At 44.1% G+C, this 17,500-nt stretch overlaps 1 protein-coding gene across 4 annotated transcripts in view; it reads left to right on the plus strand.

Moving 5' to 3' along the window:
* dcc (DCC netrin 1 receptor) overlaps positions 1–17,500 on the plus strand; it is a 258,746-nt gene that overhangs the window by 226,680 nt on the left and 14,566 nt on the right. For all 4 annotated transcript variants that reach the window (XM_058383550.1, XM_058383551.1, XM_058383552.1 and 1 more), the window contains exons 22-27: positions 580–645; positions 5,815–5,977; positions 6,919–7,142; positions 7,726–7,842; positions 12,794–12,946; positions 13,461–13,670. In XM_058383550.1, the coding sequence (XP_058239533.1) occupies positions 580–645; positions 5,815–5,977; positions 6,919–7,142; positions 7,726–7,842; positions 12,794–12,946; positions 13,461–13,670 (933 nt within the window). The remainder of the gene's footprint in view (positions 1–579; positions 646–5,814; positions 5,978–6,918; positions 7,143–7,725; positions 7,843–12,793; positions 12,947–13,460; positions 13,671–17,500) is intronic.

Here is a 17,500-nt window from a genome sequence, read left to right on the forward strand (position 1 = left end):
AGGAATCAGATTAAAGATAAATCAAAGATTCAAAGAACGAATCGTCAGACAAATGATTCGATTCATTGAAATGATTCATTTTCCTATTTGATTCACGTGACTCGTTCCACAGGTTTGATACGTTTCCTTATGTAATTAATATGAAATTACAAACAAAATCCAATCGAATCAAAGGTTGTTGTTTTTTTTTTTTGCTTTCAATTTATCCATTTTTCCCTCATTCAGACTGGAACACTGAAAGTAGCAGAAAATTAGGAACGGCGTTTGTTCAGTATGATTTGAAGGAAAATGATAACAGCACAAGAAACATAAACATTTGTTTGGTTGTTTTATTTCTTTGTATTTAAATGAGCACGGATACCATGAGCTATGAGGAAGTGCGTGTCCAGCCGCGGTGATGCTAGCACACGAACACGCTATAAAAGGTTCCAGTACACAGCTCTGTCTGAGACATACAAACATGTTTTTTTGTTTTTTTTTTTATCAAAAAACAACACTATAACACCTGAGTGCTAAAAAACAGGTATTAATTGAGTGTCCACGGGAGCCTTCACTCACATCTGGTCCTTGTGCCGGCAGGTCGTCATGGAGACAGCAGCTACTGGCCTTCGGACAATAACCTGATTGACAGGAGCAGCCTGAACGGTAAGCACTTAACCCCCCTGACCCACCTCCGTTTCCCACAATGCACTTAGAGAAAGTATTACATCTTGAGAGGGAAAAAAATGTTTGTGCTGTGTGATGGGACGACTTTCTAAAGCGTCTGAGGTTTTTTCCGAGGCGGCTGATGTGGACTCCGTGTGGTGCTTCGAACTTCAGAAGTTTGACAGGAATTTTTCTCCACTTTTTATTTATTTATTTATTATTTATTTAAAAAAAAAAGCTCACTGGGTCACAGAACAGTGATGAGAAGTGTGTGTGTGTGTGTGTGTGTGTGTGTGTGTGTGTATACCTGAGTGTGGAGAGATTCTGAAGCCTGTAGCCAGAGAAGTGTGTACAAAAATTATCCCCTACTCGGAAGATTGTGGGCGGAGCTAAAAAAAAAGTTGCTGCAAAGTGTTTCTGAAAAAAATATAAAGAAAAGAAATCACATAATTGTAATTGCTCTTTATTGGGAATGCGCTTCTGTTGCTGTGGAGGAAAGATTTCACTGCAGGACAGCTGTTCTATGTCCCCTGTGTCCACACACACACACACACACACACAGTTGTTTTTGCTTGTGTGTGTGGGATGGTGGGACTCTCTGTGGGGAAATCTCTTAATTAAGACTGAGCAGGATAATCACAGGCTGCAGATGCACACGAGTGTGTGTGTGTGTGTGTGTGTGTGTGTTGGCTCTTCTGTGTGCATGTGTTCAGCTGTTGCAGGTGTGTTTGTGGAACCTCTGACACACATGTGCTCTAAGTGTGTGTGTGTGTTTTTGTGTTTTCTTGATCAGTGTTGAAGCTGAGTGTGTGTGTGTGTAGGAATTGAGCCTAGTGTGTGTTTACTTCCCTCTCCTACCCTAATTACACACACACACACACACACACACACACAGACTATTAACGACTCTCCTATTTCATACTGGTTTAATAAAAAAAAACACAGAAGGTGAAAATTGTTCTTTAATTCCTAAACAAAGAAAATTTTAAGAAGGAAATATCATTATCTACTATAAACTAATCATTTGTAATATTTCAGTTTCTTTATTATTTATTTACATGCATTAACATTTTCTTATTGCTGATATTTACCTTGTGATTCATGTTCAAAATCTCTATATTATTGGCCTAAGATTCACAAGTAACCCTTTTTACCAGTTCACCAGTGTGCCAGCTATATATATACACTATATTGCCAAAAGTATTTGCTCACCTGCCTTGACTCACATATGAACTTAAGTGACATCCCATTCCTAATCCATAGGGTTCAATATGACGTCGGTCCACCCTTTGCAGCTATAACAGCTTCAACTCTTCTGGGAAGGATGTCCACAAGGTTTAGGAGTGTGTTTATGGGAATTTTTGACCATTCTTCCAGAAGCGCATTTGTGAGGTCACACACTGATGTTGGACGAGAAGGCCTGGCTCTCAGTCTCCGCTCTAATTCATCCCAAAGGTGTTCTATCAGGTTGAGGTCAGGACTCTGTGCAGGCCAGTCAAGTTCATCCACACCAGACTCTGTCATCCATGTCTTTATGGACCTTGCTTTGTCCACTGGTGCACAGTCATGTTGGAAGAGGAAGGGGCCAGCTCCAAACTGTTCCCACAAAGTTGGGAGCATGGAATTGTCCAAAATGTCTTGGTATGCTGAAGCATTCAGAGTTCCTTTCACTGGAACTAAGAGGCCAAGCCCAGCTCCTGAAAAACAACCCCACACCATAATCCCCCCTCCACCAACCTTTACACTTGGCACAATGCAGTCAGACAAGTACCGTTCTCCTGGCAACCGCCAAACCCAGACTCGTCCATCAGATTGCCAGATGGAGAAGCGCGATTCGTCACTCCAGAGAATGCGTCTCCACTGCTCTAGAGTCCAGTGGCGGCGTGCTTTACACCACTGCATCCGACGCTTTGCATTGCACTTGGTGATGTATGGCTTGGATGCAGCTGCTCGGCCATGGAAACCCATTCCATGAAGCTCTCTGCGCACTGTTCTTGAGCTAATCTGAAGGCCACATGAAGTTTGGAGGTCTGTAGTGACTGACTCTGCAGAAAGTTGGCGACCTCTTCGCACTATGTGCCTCAGCATCCGCTGACCCCGCTCCGTCAGTTTACGTGGCCTACCACTTCGTGGCTGAGTTGCTGTCGTTCCCAAACACTTCCACGTTCTTATAATACAGCTGACAGTTGACTGTGGAATATTTAGGAGCGAGGAAATTTCACGACTGGATTTGTTGCACAGGTGGCATCCTATCACAGTTCCACGCTGGAATTCACTGAGCTCCTGAGAGCGACCCATTCTTTCACAAATGTTTGTAAAAACAGTCTGCATGCCTAGGTGCTTGATTTTATACACCTGTGGCCATGGAAGTGATTGGAACACCTGATTCTGATTATTTGGATGGGTGAGCGAATACTTTTGGCAATATAGTGTATATATATAGAGAGAGAGAGAGAGAGAGAGAGAGAGAGAGAGAGAGACAGAGTGAGAGAGAGACAGAGGTCAAGCGTGCCTCCGCCATTTCCTTTGACGTGTTTAGAGGAAACGTAATTCTACACATTGCTGCCACATTTCAGTTCGACTTTTTAAAAAAAAGGATGTAGATAGAGCTGATGAAGTGTGTATACATTTTCCCGGCCCCACTGTATATACTGAAACATTAAGTGTATTCTCGGGGCAAGCGATTCGTCCGGTGGCGGCGGCGTATCACATTTACGTTACTCCGCATTAGAATTCATAGAGTCTAGTTTGCAGATGATTGGACATGATTGAAGTTAAGTGAAGCTGATTTTTATTGAAATGTCTCATTTAGCTGAAGGGTTTCAGAGGCGAGTGCGAGGCGGGATATCACACACACACACACACACACACCTTACTTTGTTTCCATCAGTTTTCAAATGATAACCACATGGTGGTGACAGATGTGTTAATAAAGTGTAGGGAAAATGATAGATAAGGATAGATTTGGTTCAGGGAAATGATATATCAGTTTTGAAATTTAAATTAGGATTATATTTGTGTAATAATCAAATATTTACTCGAGGTGATCACCATATAGAGAGGCGTCCTCGAGTCTAAACCAGTCGGCTGGATGAGGAAGGAAATGAGATTGAATGAGGCAGATGAGGGTTAAAAGGTCAAGGGTTTTTGTCCATCCTGGGATTTGAACTCACAACCTTCCTTTTACTTGTTAAGGCAGATGATGCAGATGAAGCGGATAAGGCAGATGAGGCGGATAAAGCAGATGAAATAGATAAGGCAGCTCAGGGTTAAAAGGTTAAGGGTTTTTGTCCATCCTGAAATTTGAACTCACAACCTTCCTTTTATTTGCTAAGGCACATGAAGCAGATAAGACAGATGAAGCAGATAAGGTAGATGAAGCAGATAAGGCAGATGAGGCAGATAAGGTAGATGAAGCAGATAAGGCAGATGAAGCAGATAAGGTACATGATGCAGATGAGGCAGATGAGGCAGTGGAGGGTTAAGAGGTCAAGGGTTTTTGTCCATCCTCAGATTTGAACTCAGAACCTTCCTTCTACTTACTAGAATATAAAGAGAAACTGCAGCACTGCCCTTTATCTAGTGCACAGGGAAAGTGTTTGTCTTCCATACCAACATGATGGAGAGATTCAATCTCCCATGAGAAGATGGGTTTTTGACTGAAATGCAGCTTGTCTTACTGGTTTAAGTGAAGATGTAGAGCCATGTGAAGTGCCGGAGACAGGCCTATAGCAACGTCTCAGACCTTTAGGAGTCAGAACCCGCAGAACACAGAAGCACATCCAGTCGTAAAGAAGGAAGAACACGACAGAGGCGAGCCGAGCCGAAGACAGATGATGATTCGGGTCTGAGAGAGAAAACAGAGCCAAGCTCATAAGAACAGAACCCAGAAGCAGGAAACCAAGCCAGAATAACCAGACTGAGATTCAAAAGCCAAGCATGACCCAGAAGAACCCAAGAGCTGAATCTCACCCAAAACACCCAGGTGGAAAATCAGAACCAGCTCCAGAACCAGACACAGGTGCAAAATTTGACCCAGTTATAACTAAACCAAGATGCAAAACCAGAACCATTCACATGCTAAACCAAAGAAAAAGAAGAACAAAAAACAAGAATCTGACCCAGAACCAGTAAACAGAATCAGGAGCTGATACAATCACACAGAACCAAAAAGAATCTGACCCTAAATAATCTGATCCGTCATGTTTGCTGTGTGTTAGTGACCAAACACTCATCACCCTGACCGTACCTTCAGTCAGAACAGGAAGTGAAGGCGTGTCCATCGCTCACCTTTCACTCCTCCTCAGATCTGGAGTAGAGTGATGGAGAGAGAGAGTTTAACGTCTCACTGTGACTGTGAGGAAAAAAGAGACGAAGCCGCTCGGCTGCCATGGCGATGCCCTTCGATTTGGCACAGCATGTCGCTATTGTCCTCCAGGCTGTGTTCTTGCGTCGCCGTGCCAACTGCAGGTGCCATACGACAATAAGCAGCAAGCAGACGAGGAAAGAGGGAGCTTATTAGTTCCGACTCTGTAAGCAGGAACAGGTGTTATGAGAGTGAGAATGAACGAGGGAGGGAGAGAGAGAGAGAGAGAGAGAAGAGAGAATAGGGCATGACAATGAGAGAGAGATAAAAAGAGAGAGAGAGAGAGATGAAGAGAGAAGGAATGTGAGTGAGTGAGGAAAAGAGAGAGAGAGAAAGAGAGAGAGATGAACAGAGAATAGGGCATGACAATGAGAGAGAGAGGAACAGAGTGAGATGAAAAGAGAATAAGGATTGAGTGAGTGAGTGAGTGAGTGAGTGAGGAAAAGAGAGAGAGCGGAACAGAGGGGGGGGCAGAGAGAGAGAGAGATGAGAGAGTGAGAACAAGTGAGAGAGAGAGAGACAGAGAGGGAGACAGAAAGAGAAACGGAGATAGAGGGAGAGAGAGAAAGATGAAGAGAGAATAAGAAATGAGAATGAGAGAGAGATGGGGGAACAGAGAGAGAGATGGAGAGAGAGAGATGAAATGAGAATGGGGGGGGGGGGTTCCAAAATCAATCTTTATACATGGTAATGAAGCACTAACAGCTTTTCTACTCATTGTTCTATCACCCAGTTCCTCGTCACGTTCCTTGACGGTCACGCCATCGCTGCAGTGCTTTATATCCATGTCACGTGTGTTTCAGAGCCTCCCATCGGTCAGATGCGGCCTCCACACGGCAGCGTGACTCCTCAGAAGAACAGCAACCTGCTGGTGATCATCGTGGTGTCCGTGGGCGCCGTCACGGTCGTGGTGGTGGTCATCGTGGCTCTCATCTGCACTCGACGTTCCTCCGCACAGCAACGCAAGTGAGTCCTGTCGGTTAAGCTAAGTTCCCCCAGCAGTAGCCTGCTGCTAATCCGTGATCGGAGTTTCAAGGGGATGTTTTTTGGGCCAATGACCTCACGTGAACCCAGTGAAACAGTAGGCTCGCTAATCCAGCTGTTATGCTAGTTTGCCTATTTGAAATGTTTATACAGTAGACCAGCGTAGCGGCTAAAGCTTTTTTAGTGCCTGAGTCAAGACTTCTGAAAATTAGTACTGAATTTAGTTCATCTTGGCTACGTAATTCTTACGTAATGACTACAGTTAATATATATATAAAATATAAAATTGTTTTTATGTGGTTTCCCCCCCAAAAAAGCATTACTACATCTTTGCTAGCTGGCTAGCTTACTGCCAAGTAACTAGCTCAACATTTCCCACAATCATAAACTTTGAAGTTAGAGCCGAAGCTAAAAAATCGGACTAAAAAAGTCAAATTAAGCGGTGAGACATGCTGTAATGCTAGCACTCACATCTGAGGACTTTTTTTGTAAAGCTGCAGCGTCCAAACGCAAAGAAAAATAAAGTCTGTTAAACGGTTTCATCTTCGGCTAGAACCTAGTGTCAGATCTGTGTCTGGAGGTACGCTACCATTAGCTTGGTGCTAACATGATATTGAAAAATCCCATTTTTCCGACGTGACAGCTTCCTCCCTCGTGTTCGTCATCGGGGATTATTATCTTCGCCGCGGACCGATCTGACGGCTGCTGACAGGACCGGCGCAGCTGAGGGCTGACTCATTTATTGTAGCCGCAGCGCTAACGAGAGGAGCTGAACTGCGCTGTTACAAAACCGTAGCCCTCGCTGACAAGCATGTGTCTAGCAGATATGCTAACGTCTAAACCAGGGAACGTGGCTTTCAACAGAGAAGCTGTTAAGTTAGTTTAATTGCTACAACCTTGTGTGTGTGTGTGTCTGTGTGTAGAAAACGGGCCACGCACAGCGCAGGGAAAAGGAAAGGAAGTCAGAAAGACCTGCGACCTCCTGATCTGTGGATCCACCACGAGGAGATGGAGCTGAAGAACATCGAGAAACCGTCTAGCTCCGCCCCGTCCGGCCGAGAATCGCCCATCCAGAGCTGCCAGGAGATTGCCCCCGTCAGCCACAGCCAATCAGAAAGCCAGATGGGCAGCAAGAGCAGCCACTCAGGTACAACTCAGGGGTTTCGCTTATAACAGCACCACTGAAACAAACATAAATAAATAAACACAGTAAACAGTTTAGAGATGAGAATAAAATGACCACATCAATGGTCAGTTCCTGTATGAAACACACACAGGTTTAGTATTTGCAGCAGTGCTAAGGTAAGCCGTTAGTGACGTGTTGGATGTCTTTATTTCTGCTCCAGTTTGTGTTTATTTACATTTGTAAATTTAATCCATGAGCCAAAGATCAAGCTAATTGACCTGCAACTGATGAATTCTGGTAGCGGCATTAAAGTGCTGATTATTACAGCGTCTTTATGAAAATGTAGGCGGTGAACTGCTCAGAAACTCACAGACCCAGGTGAGCGTTTTATTTCGGCTCGTGTAGGCGGCACAGACGTCAGTTCGTAATGTAAAACTTGTCGACACAAATAGCTCATTACAGCTTGTGTTTTTTAGATTTAATTTCCTTCTGAACTGCTGTTAATTTCCACCCAGACAGAACCGGAAGGTTTTAGAATGCAGGCTGTGGAGGGCGTGGCCTGCAGAGTGAACCTCAGAAAGAACTGATAATCTCTCCTCTTCAGGTGGTGATGCAGATGAAGCCTCCAGCGGGATATCCACGCTCGACCGCTCGCTGGCCGCACGCAGAGCGACTCGCTCGAAGATGATGATCCCGATGGACTCACAGCCCAGCAATACACGTGAGTGAATAACGCCTTTTACACAGAGCTAAAGTCTGAAAGTTTAAGTGAACCTGAAAGGGAACTCCTGTTTGACCCAAAGTAAGGAGGCGTGGCCTCAGTCTGTTAGTCCAGGTGAGATCTAAGGCAAATGGGGGTGTGGCTTTTGTGGCTTTTCTATTAATCTATGGTGAAAGGAAAGTGAAAGGAGGTGTGGCCTCTGAAAAGGAGGTGTGGCCTCTGAATCTATTAGTCCAAGCGAAAGGAGGTGTGGCCTCTGAATCTATTAGTCCAAGCGAAAGGAGGTATGGCCTCTGAAAAGGAGGTGTGGTCTCTGAATCTATTAGTCCAAGTGAAAGCAGGAGTGGTCTCTGAATCTATTAGTCCAAGTGAAAGCAGGTGTGGCCTCTGAAAAGGAGGTGTGGCATGTGAATCTATTTGTCTCAATGAAAGGAGGTGTGGCCTCTGAAAAGGAGGTGTGGCCTCTGAATCTATTAGTCAACGCGTAAGGAGATGTGGCCTCTGAAAAGGATGTGTGGCCTCTAAATCTATTAGTACAAGTGAAAGGAGGTGTGGCCTCTTAAAAGGAGGTGTGGCCTCTGAATCTATTAGTCCAAGCAACAGGAGGTGTGGCCTCTGAATCTATTAGTCCAAGCGAAAGGAGGTGTGGCCTCTGAATCTATTAGTCCAAGCCAAAGGAGGTGTGGCCTCTGAAAAGGAGGTGTGGCCTCTGAATCTATTAGTCCAAGTGAAAGCAGGTGTGGCCTCTGAAAAGGAGGTGTGGCCTCTGAATCTATCAGTCAATGCATAAGGAGGTGTGGCGTCTGAAAAGGAGGTGTGGCCTCTGAATCTATTAGTCCAAGCAAAAGGAGGTGTGTCCTCTGAAAAGGAGGTGTGGCATGTGAATTTATTTGTCCTAATGAAAGGTGTGGCCTCTGAAAAGGAGGTGTGGCATGTGAATTTATTTGTCCTAATGAAAGGTGTGGCCTCTGAAAAGGAGGTATGCCCTCTGAATCTATTAGTCAAATCAAAAGGAGGTGTGGCCTCTGAAAAGGAGGTGTGGCCTCTGAATCTATTAGTCCAAGTGAAAGCAGGTGTGGCCTGTGAATCTATTTTTCTCTTAATGAAAGGAGGTGTGGCCTCTGAAAAGGAGGTGTGGCCTCTGAATCTATTAGTCAAATCGAAAGGAGGTGTGGCCTCTGAATCTTTTAGTCCAAGCAAAAGGAGGTGTGGCCTCTGTGTCTGATAGTCAAATTGAAAGAAAGTATGTCATTTCAGTCTTTAAGTCTTAGGCAAAGTGAGGCATGGCCTTTGTGTATATTGGTTCATGTGAAAGAGGCGTGGCCCTCTTCTGTCTATTAGTCTCAATGAAGGAGGTGTGGCCATTGTGTCCCTCAGTTCCAGTGAAGGAGGCATGGCCTTTGTGTCACTGTATCAGACTGTATTATAAAGAAAGACCTTCGTGTTATTAATTGCATCGTATTAAATCAATGGCTACTTTAAATGCACAGATTATTCATTGGATTATTAATGTACAGAAGTGGACACACCCTCGTGGCCCTCAGGCTCGTCTTAGACAGTAAATATAAATCATCTCTCACGCCACCATGGCACGGCAACTCTCTGGCTGACTTTCTCACCATAATAACACTTTTATCGATGAACCTCATCAGTCAGTGCCAACCTCGACAGGACAGTGGACCTCCTCTGCCACAGCGGGGAAAACACACACACACACACACACACACAGTAATCCAACAGCAGATCGATCAAAATCAGACAGCAGATGCATTTTAACACACTGCCCTGCTCTGTGGAATGGAAAGAGAAGCAGAAAGAGCAATAAGACTTGATAAGTGCGTAATGAATTGCTCCCTGCAGACCCGAGTGCTGCGTGACAGCGTGGACCGAAGCCAGGCCAGTGTTTCATTTGGTTAAGCTTCTTAACTGCCCAACTTTCAGGAGAGTTTAGCAGCAATAGTGCTGTTCTTGGACTTTATTCACTTTGATTTGTTTACAGTTCGGGTTTCTCTACTTCAGTCCCTCGCTTTAGGAGAGGATTTGGGTTTTAGTGGTTGAACTTCCACTAACAACTTCTACACAAAAATCAGTTGTATCTCAACTGTGTGTTAGTACGAAGTAAAAGAAAAATAAATTAGACCAAAATTTGAATGCTAAATGCTTTTTAAATGAGGAAATTATTATCATTTTATTTATTTTGCTAGTCCAGTGTTTTCTTTTTCCATCCCAAACATTTAATTTAAAATATATTATTTATTTATCTATTTATTTATTTGTTTGTTTGTTTATTTGTTTCATTAATTATTTGTTTTTTTTATTTGTTTAATATATGCTTATTTATTATACAATTTTATTTTATTTATTTTATTTTTTCCCCCAGCTACTTATAACCATCTGTATTCAAGTGCTAAAGTTTACCTACTCTAAATTAAGAAATTAATACAGAAAATCTCCATATTTAAATAAATTAACAAATGGTGAACAAATAAATAAATAATAAACAAACAAACAAACAAATAAATAAATGATAAACAAGCAAATAAAAAATAGTGAACAAATAAATAAGCAAATAAATAAACAAATAAAGTGAATAAATAAATAGTGAATAAATAAATAAAGAAACATATAGATAAGAAAAAATTAACATAGAAATGAAAACTTTTTTTTTTTTTTTTTTAATTTTAACTATTAGTTATGTTATGTCAGAGATATGGAAGAAACATCTGTGGAAGCAGTAACACTAAACACCTCAGTGGTTTAACTTAACTTATGGCCTTTTAATTTTGGTGTTGTTGTTTATGTATAAAATCTAACCTCTCCTAAGTTTGCAATCCAATCTTTTTCCTCATTCACACTCGATCTTCTGAGCTGATGTGAGTTCATGGCAGAAAAACCTCTGCTTTCTCTCCTGATTGCTGAGTAAACATTCAATGTTCGTTTGAAGACGCGGTGACAACGTTTTCCATCAGAATCTCTGCATCTTTGACCTGAATCTAGTTTTAATCAGATTTCGGAAGGCTGCTTTGTCTTCAGTCCACACATAGACATGATGAGATGAAGTCTCAGATGATCAGAGAGGTAGCAGATGAGAGCAGATGGATTGGTGCCTTATGAAGCTATTGGTAGTCAAAGGCAGATTCTGAGCCTGGGGAATGATTCGGTTTTATTTACGATAGCATCAGGGGGGAAATGAAGTTTTTCTCTGCCTCTGGGTTATCAGGGCATAAAATAATTGGCATCTGCACTGAACAGGTCAGAGGAGGAGGTACAGTGAATATGAGCATGTGAAGACACACACACACACGCACAAATATAAAAGACTGCTTCCTCCGAGTTGTGCGCTTCGGAGATATAAAGAATTAAAAAGACTCTCAGGTCTCATGCAGTTTAAGAGATAGCGATCTCACCACGCTTAGCATTTCACACACTTCTGCCTTTCAGCTCAAGGTCACTGACGAAGGAAATGCTAAGAGCGTAGCACTTACCTCTCTGACCAGAACACACACTGGGTTTCTGTAGTTAGGTGCTTGCTGGGATTTTGCTTCTCGTCTCATTGCTTTCATTCTATTCATTACAGACGTTCAGAAAGCATTTGTTAGCATTAGGAGGAAGCAGAGAAGGTTAAATGTAGACTCTGATCAGTGTCTCAATCCAATATCACCTTTCAAGTCGATCACTATATGAGTGTAGGATGAAGTACAGCTTTAAAAAGGCATATTAGATCGTAGTTTGAAGCTCATTTGTAACTTGACTCAAACATATGACTTCAATTCATGAATCAACTCAGACTTAAAAGCTTTATGATTCGCACCTTGACTTAGACTCGATTTGCAATCTGATTCAAATTTAGATTTTGATTCACAAATCAATTGATTTAAGAGCGTCAGACTCGCACCTCGATTCAGAATCGATTTGCAAGCAAAAAGATTTTGATTCACGGATCAGTTCGGAGCTTGTGATTAACCCCTCGACTCAGACTCGATCTGCAGCGTGATTCGAGCTTAAGATTTTGATTCATAAATCAGCTTTGATTTAAAAGCGTATGACTCGCACCTCAACTCTGACTCGATTTGCAACTTGACTCAAACATATGACTTCAATTCATGAATCAACTCAGACTTAAAAACATGACTCACACATCGACTCTGACTCGAATTGCAACTTGACTCAAACGTATGACTGATTCATTAATCAAATCAGACTTAAAAGCGTATGACTCTCACATCGACTCTGACTTGATTTGCAACTTGACTCCAACGTACGACTTCGATTCATGAATCAACTCAGACTTAAAAGCATATGACTCGCACATCGACTCTGACTCGATTTGCAACTTGACTCAAACGTACGACTTCGATTCTTGAATCAACTCAGACTTAAAAGCGTATGACTCGCACATCGACTCTGACTCGATTTGCAACTTGACTCAAACGTACGACTTCGATTCTTGAATCAACTCAGACTTAAAAGCGTATGGCTCGCACATCGACTCGAACTCACGGTTTTGATTCACGAATCAACTCAAACTTCACACATTATAAGACATGAATCAACTCAGACCTTGAATTGGTCCATTTAAAAACGCATGATTTGCGACTCGACTCGGATTTCGAAGCTCAGCATTAAAGTGCATTCAGTAAATCAGGCTGTGTAGAGTTCAAACCAAGTCCAGTTTATTCCGGAAAATTGTTTCAGTACAAAGTTATTAAAGTGCTTGATGTTTAGGACATGACTCAAAATATTACTATTACCATATATACAAATTTATAAATATTAATAAACGTGTTTTAATTTGCTTCATTTATTCGTTTTTTAATCTGAATCTTTGCTATAAATCCAGTGTCATGTACTGAATGTAATATTCAAATATTCCTCTGTCACATGCTAATATTTCCATATGCTATCATTTGCTAGTTTCTGTGCTAAACCTCTCTCTTTGTTTTGACCGTAGCGGTGGTCAGTGCCATTCCGGTTCCCACGCTGGAGAGCAGTCAGTACCCGGGCATCCTGCCGTCTCCTACGTGCGGCTACGCCCCTCACTCCAAATTCACCCTCAGGCCCATGCCCTTTTCCACGCTCACCGTGGACCGAGGCTACACTGCAGGTGCTCTGTAAACATCCTCTTCCATTTTTTTCTCCCCTTCTTGCTCTTTCTTCCTCCATTTGATCTGTTGAACAGCTCGTGTCATGCGGTGTCCATCTCCTACATTTCAACCTTCGTTTCTTCCAGCCGTGTTTTGTCCTTGTTGTTAAATGGAGTATATTTCCTAGAGAATGTATTTTCCTCTCGTTAATGCTGTCTCTCTCTCTCTCTCTCTCTCTCTCTCTCTCTCTCTTTCACCCACGGCTGTGTTTGTTAAGCCTCTTTGTTAGCCATTGTGTGTCGTTTACAATGAAAGACAACTAGAGGCAGTGAAAAAAAAAATCTGTGTGTAAAATTGTACAGCTGTATTTATGTACTTCGTATTTAATACTGATTTTACAATTATAGAAAAACAAGTGACTGGAAAAAAGGTTTTTAGATTAAAAAAAAACATTTTTCTAGCACATTTCTAGTATGTTTTTTGTTCTGCTGATCAATAGACACGTGTGTGTGTGTGTGTGTGTGGTTTCCACAGCCATAACCACAGAAACCCCTCAGCCTCAGGCGTCTCTGATCCCCACCGTTCAGCCCGAAGCTTCAGGGGCAGAGGAGATGCCGAGTCGCTCCATTCCCACGGCGTGTGTAAGACCCACACACCCCCTACGCAGCTTCACCAACCCCCTCCTGCCCCCACCTATGGGCAACATCGAGCCCAAAGTCTACACTCCCATGATGCCACAGCCAGGTGAGGTGTCTAACCTCAGGATTATCACATCACACCTCTATCTGTCTGTCTGTCTATCTATCTGTCTGTTTGTCTATCTATCTATCTATCTATCTATCTATCTATCTATCTATCTATCTATCTATCTATCTATCTATCTATCTATCTATCTATCTATCTATCTATCTATCTATCTATCTATCTATCTATCTATCTATCTATCTATCTATCTATCTTTTACATGCACCCATCCATATATCCAATACAGGGAAAGCAGAATACAGTGAAACCTCAGCATTTGAATTTAATCGGTTCTGGAGGCGAGTTCTTAAGGTCAAAATTTGTATTGCAAGACGAATTTCCCCATAAGAAATAATGTAAATGCAGATAATCCGTTCCAGCCGCCCAAAAATATGACCGTTACGAAGCGTATGTAAACTGTATGGCTGCTTACAAAAGAACTGACCCAAGCCAAGCATTCCATGTCAAAGGTCCTCACAGGAAGTCGTGCCACCAAGCTTGGGCTAAAAATAGAACAGATCACCCACGCCACCGATCTGTCAACAAAAAAACGCCCAAAAATCACCTAGCTTTTGAAGGCATGCCGAAGGCAACGTTGGTCTCGTGGGTTGACTCTTTCTAAACAGTTTTCACTGACATTTCTAAAATTCTTAAACTCGCTTCGCTTGGCTTTCCACTGACGCTAACAAGTTCTGTACGGCTCCCGGGCGTACACACAACGTTCGGATCGGTTTGTTCGTTTGCCGAAAATCCTTCGCATGAAGACGCAAATTTCTTGCAAAATTTCAATTCTTAAGGCGAAAATTCGTGAAGGCGTGCATTTATATGCCAAGGTTCCACTGTATACGGCTTTATTACAGTGTGTGTGTGTGTGTGAGTGTGTGTGTGTGTGTGTGTTGTCCCACACTCCAGATGGTTCTAATATCACTGTTGATCTGAGTGTATGTTGAGTAGGAGGATGTGAATTATGCACTTCTATCACAGTTAATAGAGGGAATGTGATGAGAGCGGCGAGCTCAGAGCGCAGATTCCTCAACACAACCACTCTCCAATTCAACCTTGGATTGTTTATTGATAGTTAACAGACATACACACTGCCTCATCAGACCGGAAACGATTCGGAGTGCTTTCAAAGAGCGATTCGGTATATAGTGGGGTGAAGCGAAGCGGGCGCTTCGCTGTCTGGACGCTTTGAATGAAAATGTCAAATGAAGAGTCATATTCCCAGTGTGTGTGATTATAAATTAGAGGATCGAGAAAGCCGAGTGTGTTTTTCGATCACTAAGGGTGAGGAACGAGGTTCGGGTATGATGAAGGAGTGCAAAAACAAATCAGTTTTGTTCTTCCTCACTCTTTTGTTCTTCCTCACTTGATTAGTTCCTCAGTCTGCTTGAAAGGGGGATGAGGTAGGTCACATGAGTCTGCATGAGTAGCAGGCATTTGTTCTGTGCTCTTAATACCTCAGGAGGCAGATCTGTACAATCATTTACTTATAGACATGAGTCACACTGAAATGTGCAGCATTTTATTATTATTAAATTTGTTCTTCTGTGGTGAATCACTCTCCTCTGTGTGTGTGTGTGTGAGAGAGAGAGAGAGAGAGAGAGAGAGAGAGAGAGAGAGAGAGTGTGAGAGAGAGTGAGAGTGTGTGTGTGTGAGAGAGAGAGAGAGAGAGAGTGTGTGAGAAAGTGTGTGTGTGTGTGTGTGTGTGAGAGAGAGAGAGAGAGAGAGACAGAGAGAGAGGTGAGGTGTGTGTGTATTAATGAGAGGTGAGGCGTGTGTGGGTGAGTGTGTGAGAGGGTGTGGCTGTGTGTGTGAGAGGAGAGAGAGAGAGAGAGAGAGAGAGGGGTGTGTGTGTGTGGTAGCCAGGAGGCGAGGCGTGTGTGGGTGAGGTGAGAGAGAGAGAGAGGGAGAGAGAGAGAGAGGGGTGTGTGTGTGTGAGAGGGGCGAGAACATGTGTGGAGTGTGGGTGGAGATTAGTGTGAGGAGAGGGTGTGTGTGTGTGTGAGAGGTGAGAGTGTGTGTGTGTGTGTGTGTGTGTGAGAGAGAGAGAGAGAGAGGGGGGGTGTGTGTGTGTGTGAGAGGGCGAGAGCAGTGTGTGAGATGGGTGAGTCTGTGAGAAGGTGTGTGTGTGTGTGTGAGAGGTGAGAGTGTGTGTGTGTGTGAGAGAGAGGGGTGTGTGTGTGTGTGAGAGGGGCAGAGAGCATGTGTGGGTGTGGGTGAGTGTGTGAGGTATTAATGTGTGTGAGAGAGTGAGGGTGTGTGTGTGTGTGTGAGTGTGAGAGAGAGAGAGAGAGAGAGTGTGTGTGTGTGCTGGGAGGCTGAGGCATGTGTGGGTGTGGGTGGAGTGTGTGAGGGAGAGAGTGTGTGTGTGTGTGGGAGAGTGAGGGTGTGTGTGTGTGAGGAGAGAGAGAGAGAGGGAGTGTGTGTGTGTGAGAGGGCAGGGGCGTGTGTGGGTGTGGGTGGAGTGTGTGAGAGGGTGTGTGTGTGTGTGTGAGAGGTGAGGTGTGTGTGTGTGAGAGAGAGAGAGAGAGTGAGGTGTGTGTGTGTGAGAGAGGAGAGAGAGAGAGAGAGAGAGAGAGAGAGTGAGGAGGTGTGTGTGTGTAGGAGGGGCGAGGGCGTGTGTGGGTGTGGGTGAGTGTGTGAGAGGGTGTGTGTGTGTGTAGAGAGGTGAGGTGTGTGTGTGTGTGTGAGAGAGAGAGAGAGAGAGAGAGAGAGAGAGAGAGAGAGAGAGAGAGTGTGTGTGTGTGTGTGAGAGGGCGAGAGCATGTGGGGTGTGGGTGAGGTGTGTGAAAGTGTGTGTGTGTGTGAGAGGTGAGAGTGTGTGTGTGGCCATGAGAGAGAGAGAGAGAGAGAGTGAGAGATGTGTGTGTGTGTGTGTGTGAGGAGAGAGAGAGAGAGAGGGAGTGTGTGTGTGTGTGTAGGAGGCTGAGGCGTGTGTGTGGGTTGTGGTGGGTGTGTGAGAAGGGGTGTGTGGTGTGTGAGGGGTGGGGTGTGTGTGTGTGTGAGGAGAGAGAGAGAGAGAGTGGGGAGTGTGTGTGTTAATGTGTGAGAGGAGAGAGAGAGAGAGAGAGAGAGAGAGAGAGAGAGTGTGTGTGTGAGGAGGAGCGAGGCGTGTGTGGGTGTGGGTGAGTGTGTGAGAGGGGGAGTGTGTGTGTGTGTGAGGGAGTGGGGAGGTGAGAGTGTGTGTGTGAGAGAGAGAGAGAGAGAGAGAGAGAGAGGGGGTGTGTGTGTGTGAGAAGGGCGAGAGGCGTGTGTGGGTGTGGGTGAGTGTGTGTGAGAAAGTGTGTGTGTGTGTGAGAGGTGGGAGTGTGTGTGTGTAGAAAGGAGGAGAGAGAGAGAGAGAGGTGTGTGTGTGAGAGAGGCCGAGCGTGTGTGGAGTGTGTGGGTAGTGTGTGAAAGGGTGTGTGTATGTGTGAGAGGGTGAGAGTGTGTGTGTGAGAGGTGAGAGGGTGTGTCTATTAATGAGGAGAGAGAGAGAGAGGAGAGAGAGAGAGGGAGAGGTGTGTTATTATTGGGAGGCGAGGCGTGTGTAAGGTTAATGGTGAGTGTGTGTGAGAAGGGTATTGTGTGTGTTGAGGAGGTGAGAGAGGTGTGTGTGTGTGAGAGAGAGAGAGGGGGGTGTGTGTGTGTGAGAGGTGAGGTGTGTGTGTGTGTGAGGAGGTGAGAGGTGTGTGTGTGTGTGTGAGGAGAGAGAGAGAGAGAGAGAGAGAGAGAGGTGTGTGTGTGTGTGTGGCAGGAGAGGGGCGAGGCGTGTGTGGGGTGTGGGTGAGGTGTGTGAGAGGGTGTGTGTGTGTGTGGGGGAGTGAAGGGGTGTGTGTGTGTGTGAG

This window comes from Hemibagrus wyckioides, linkage group LG28 (genome assembly GCF_019097595.1).
Source record: "Hemibagrus wyckioides isolate EC202008001 linkage group LG28, SWU_Hwy_1.0, whole genome shotgun sequence".
Classification (NCBI taxonomy): domain Eukaryota; kingdom Metazoa; phylum Chordata; class Actinopteri; order Siluriformes; family Bagridae; genus Hemibagrus; species Hemibagrus wyckioides.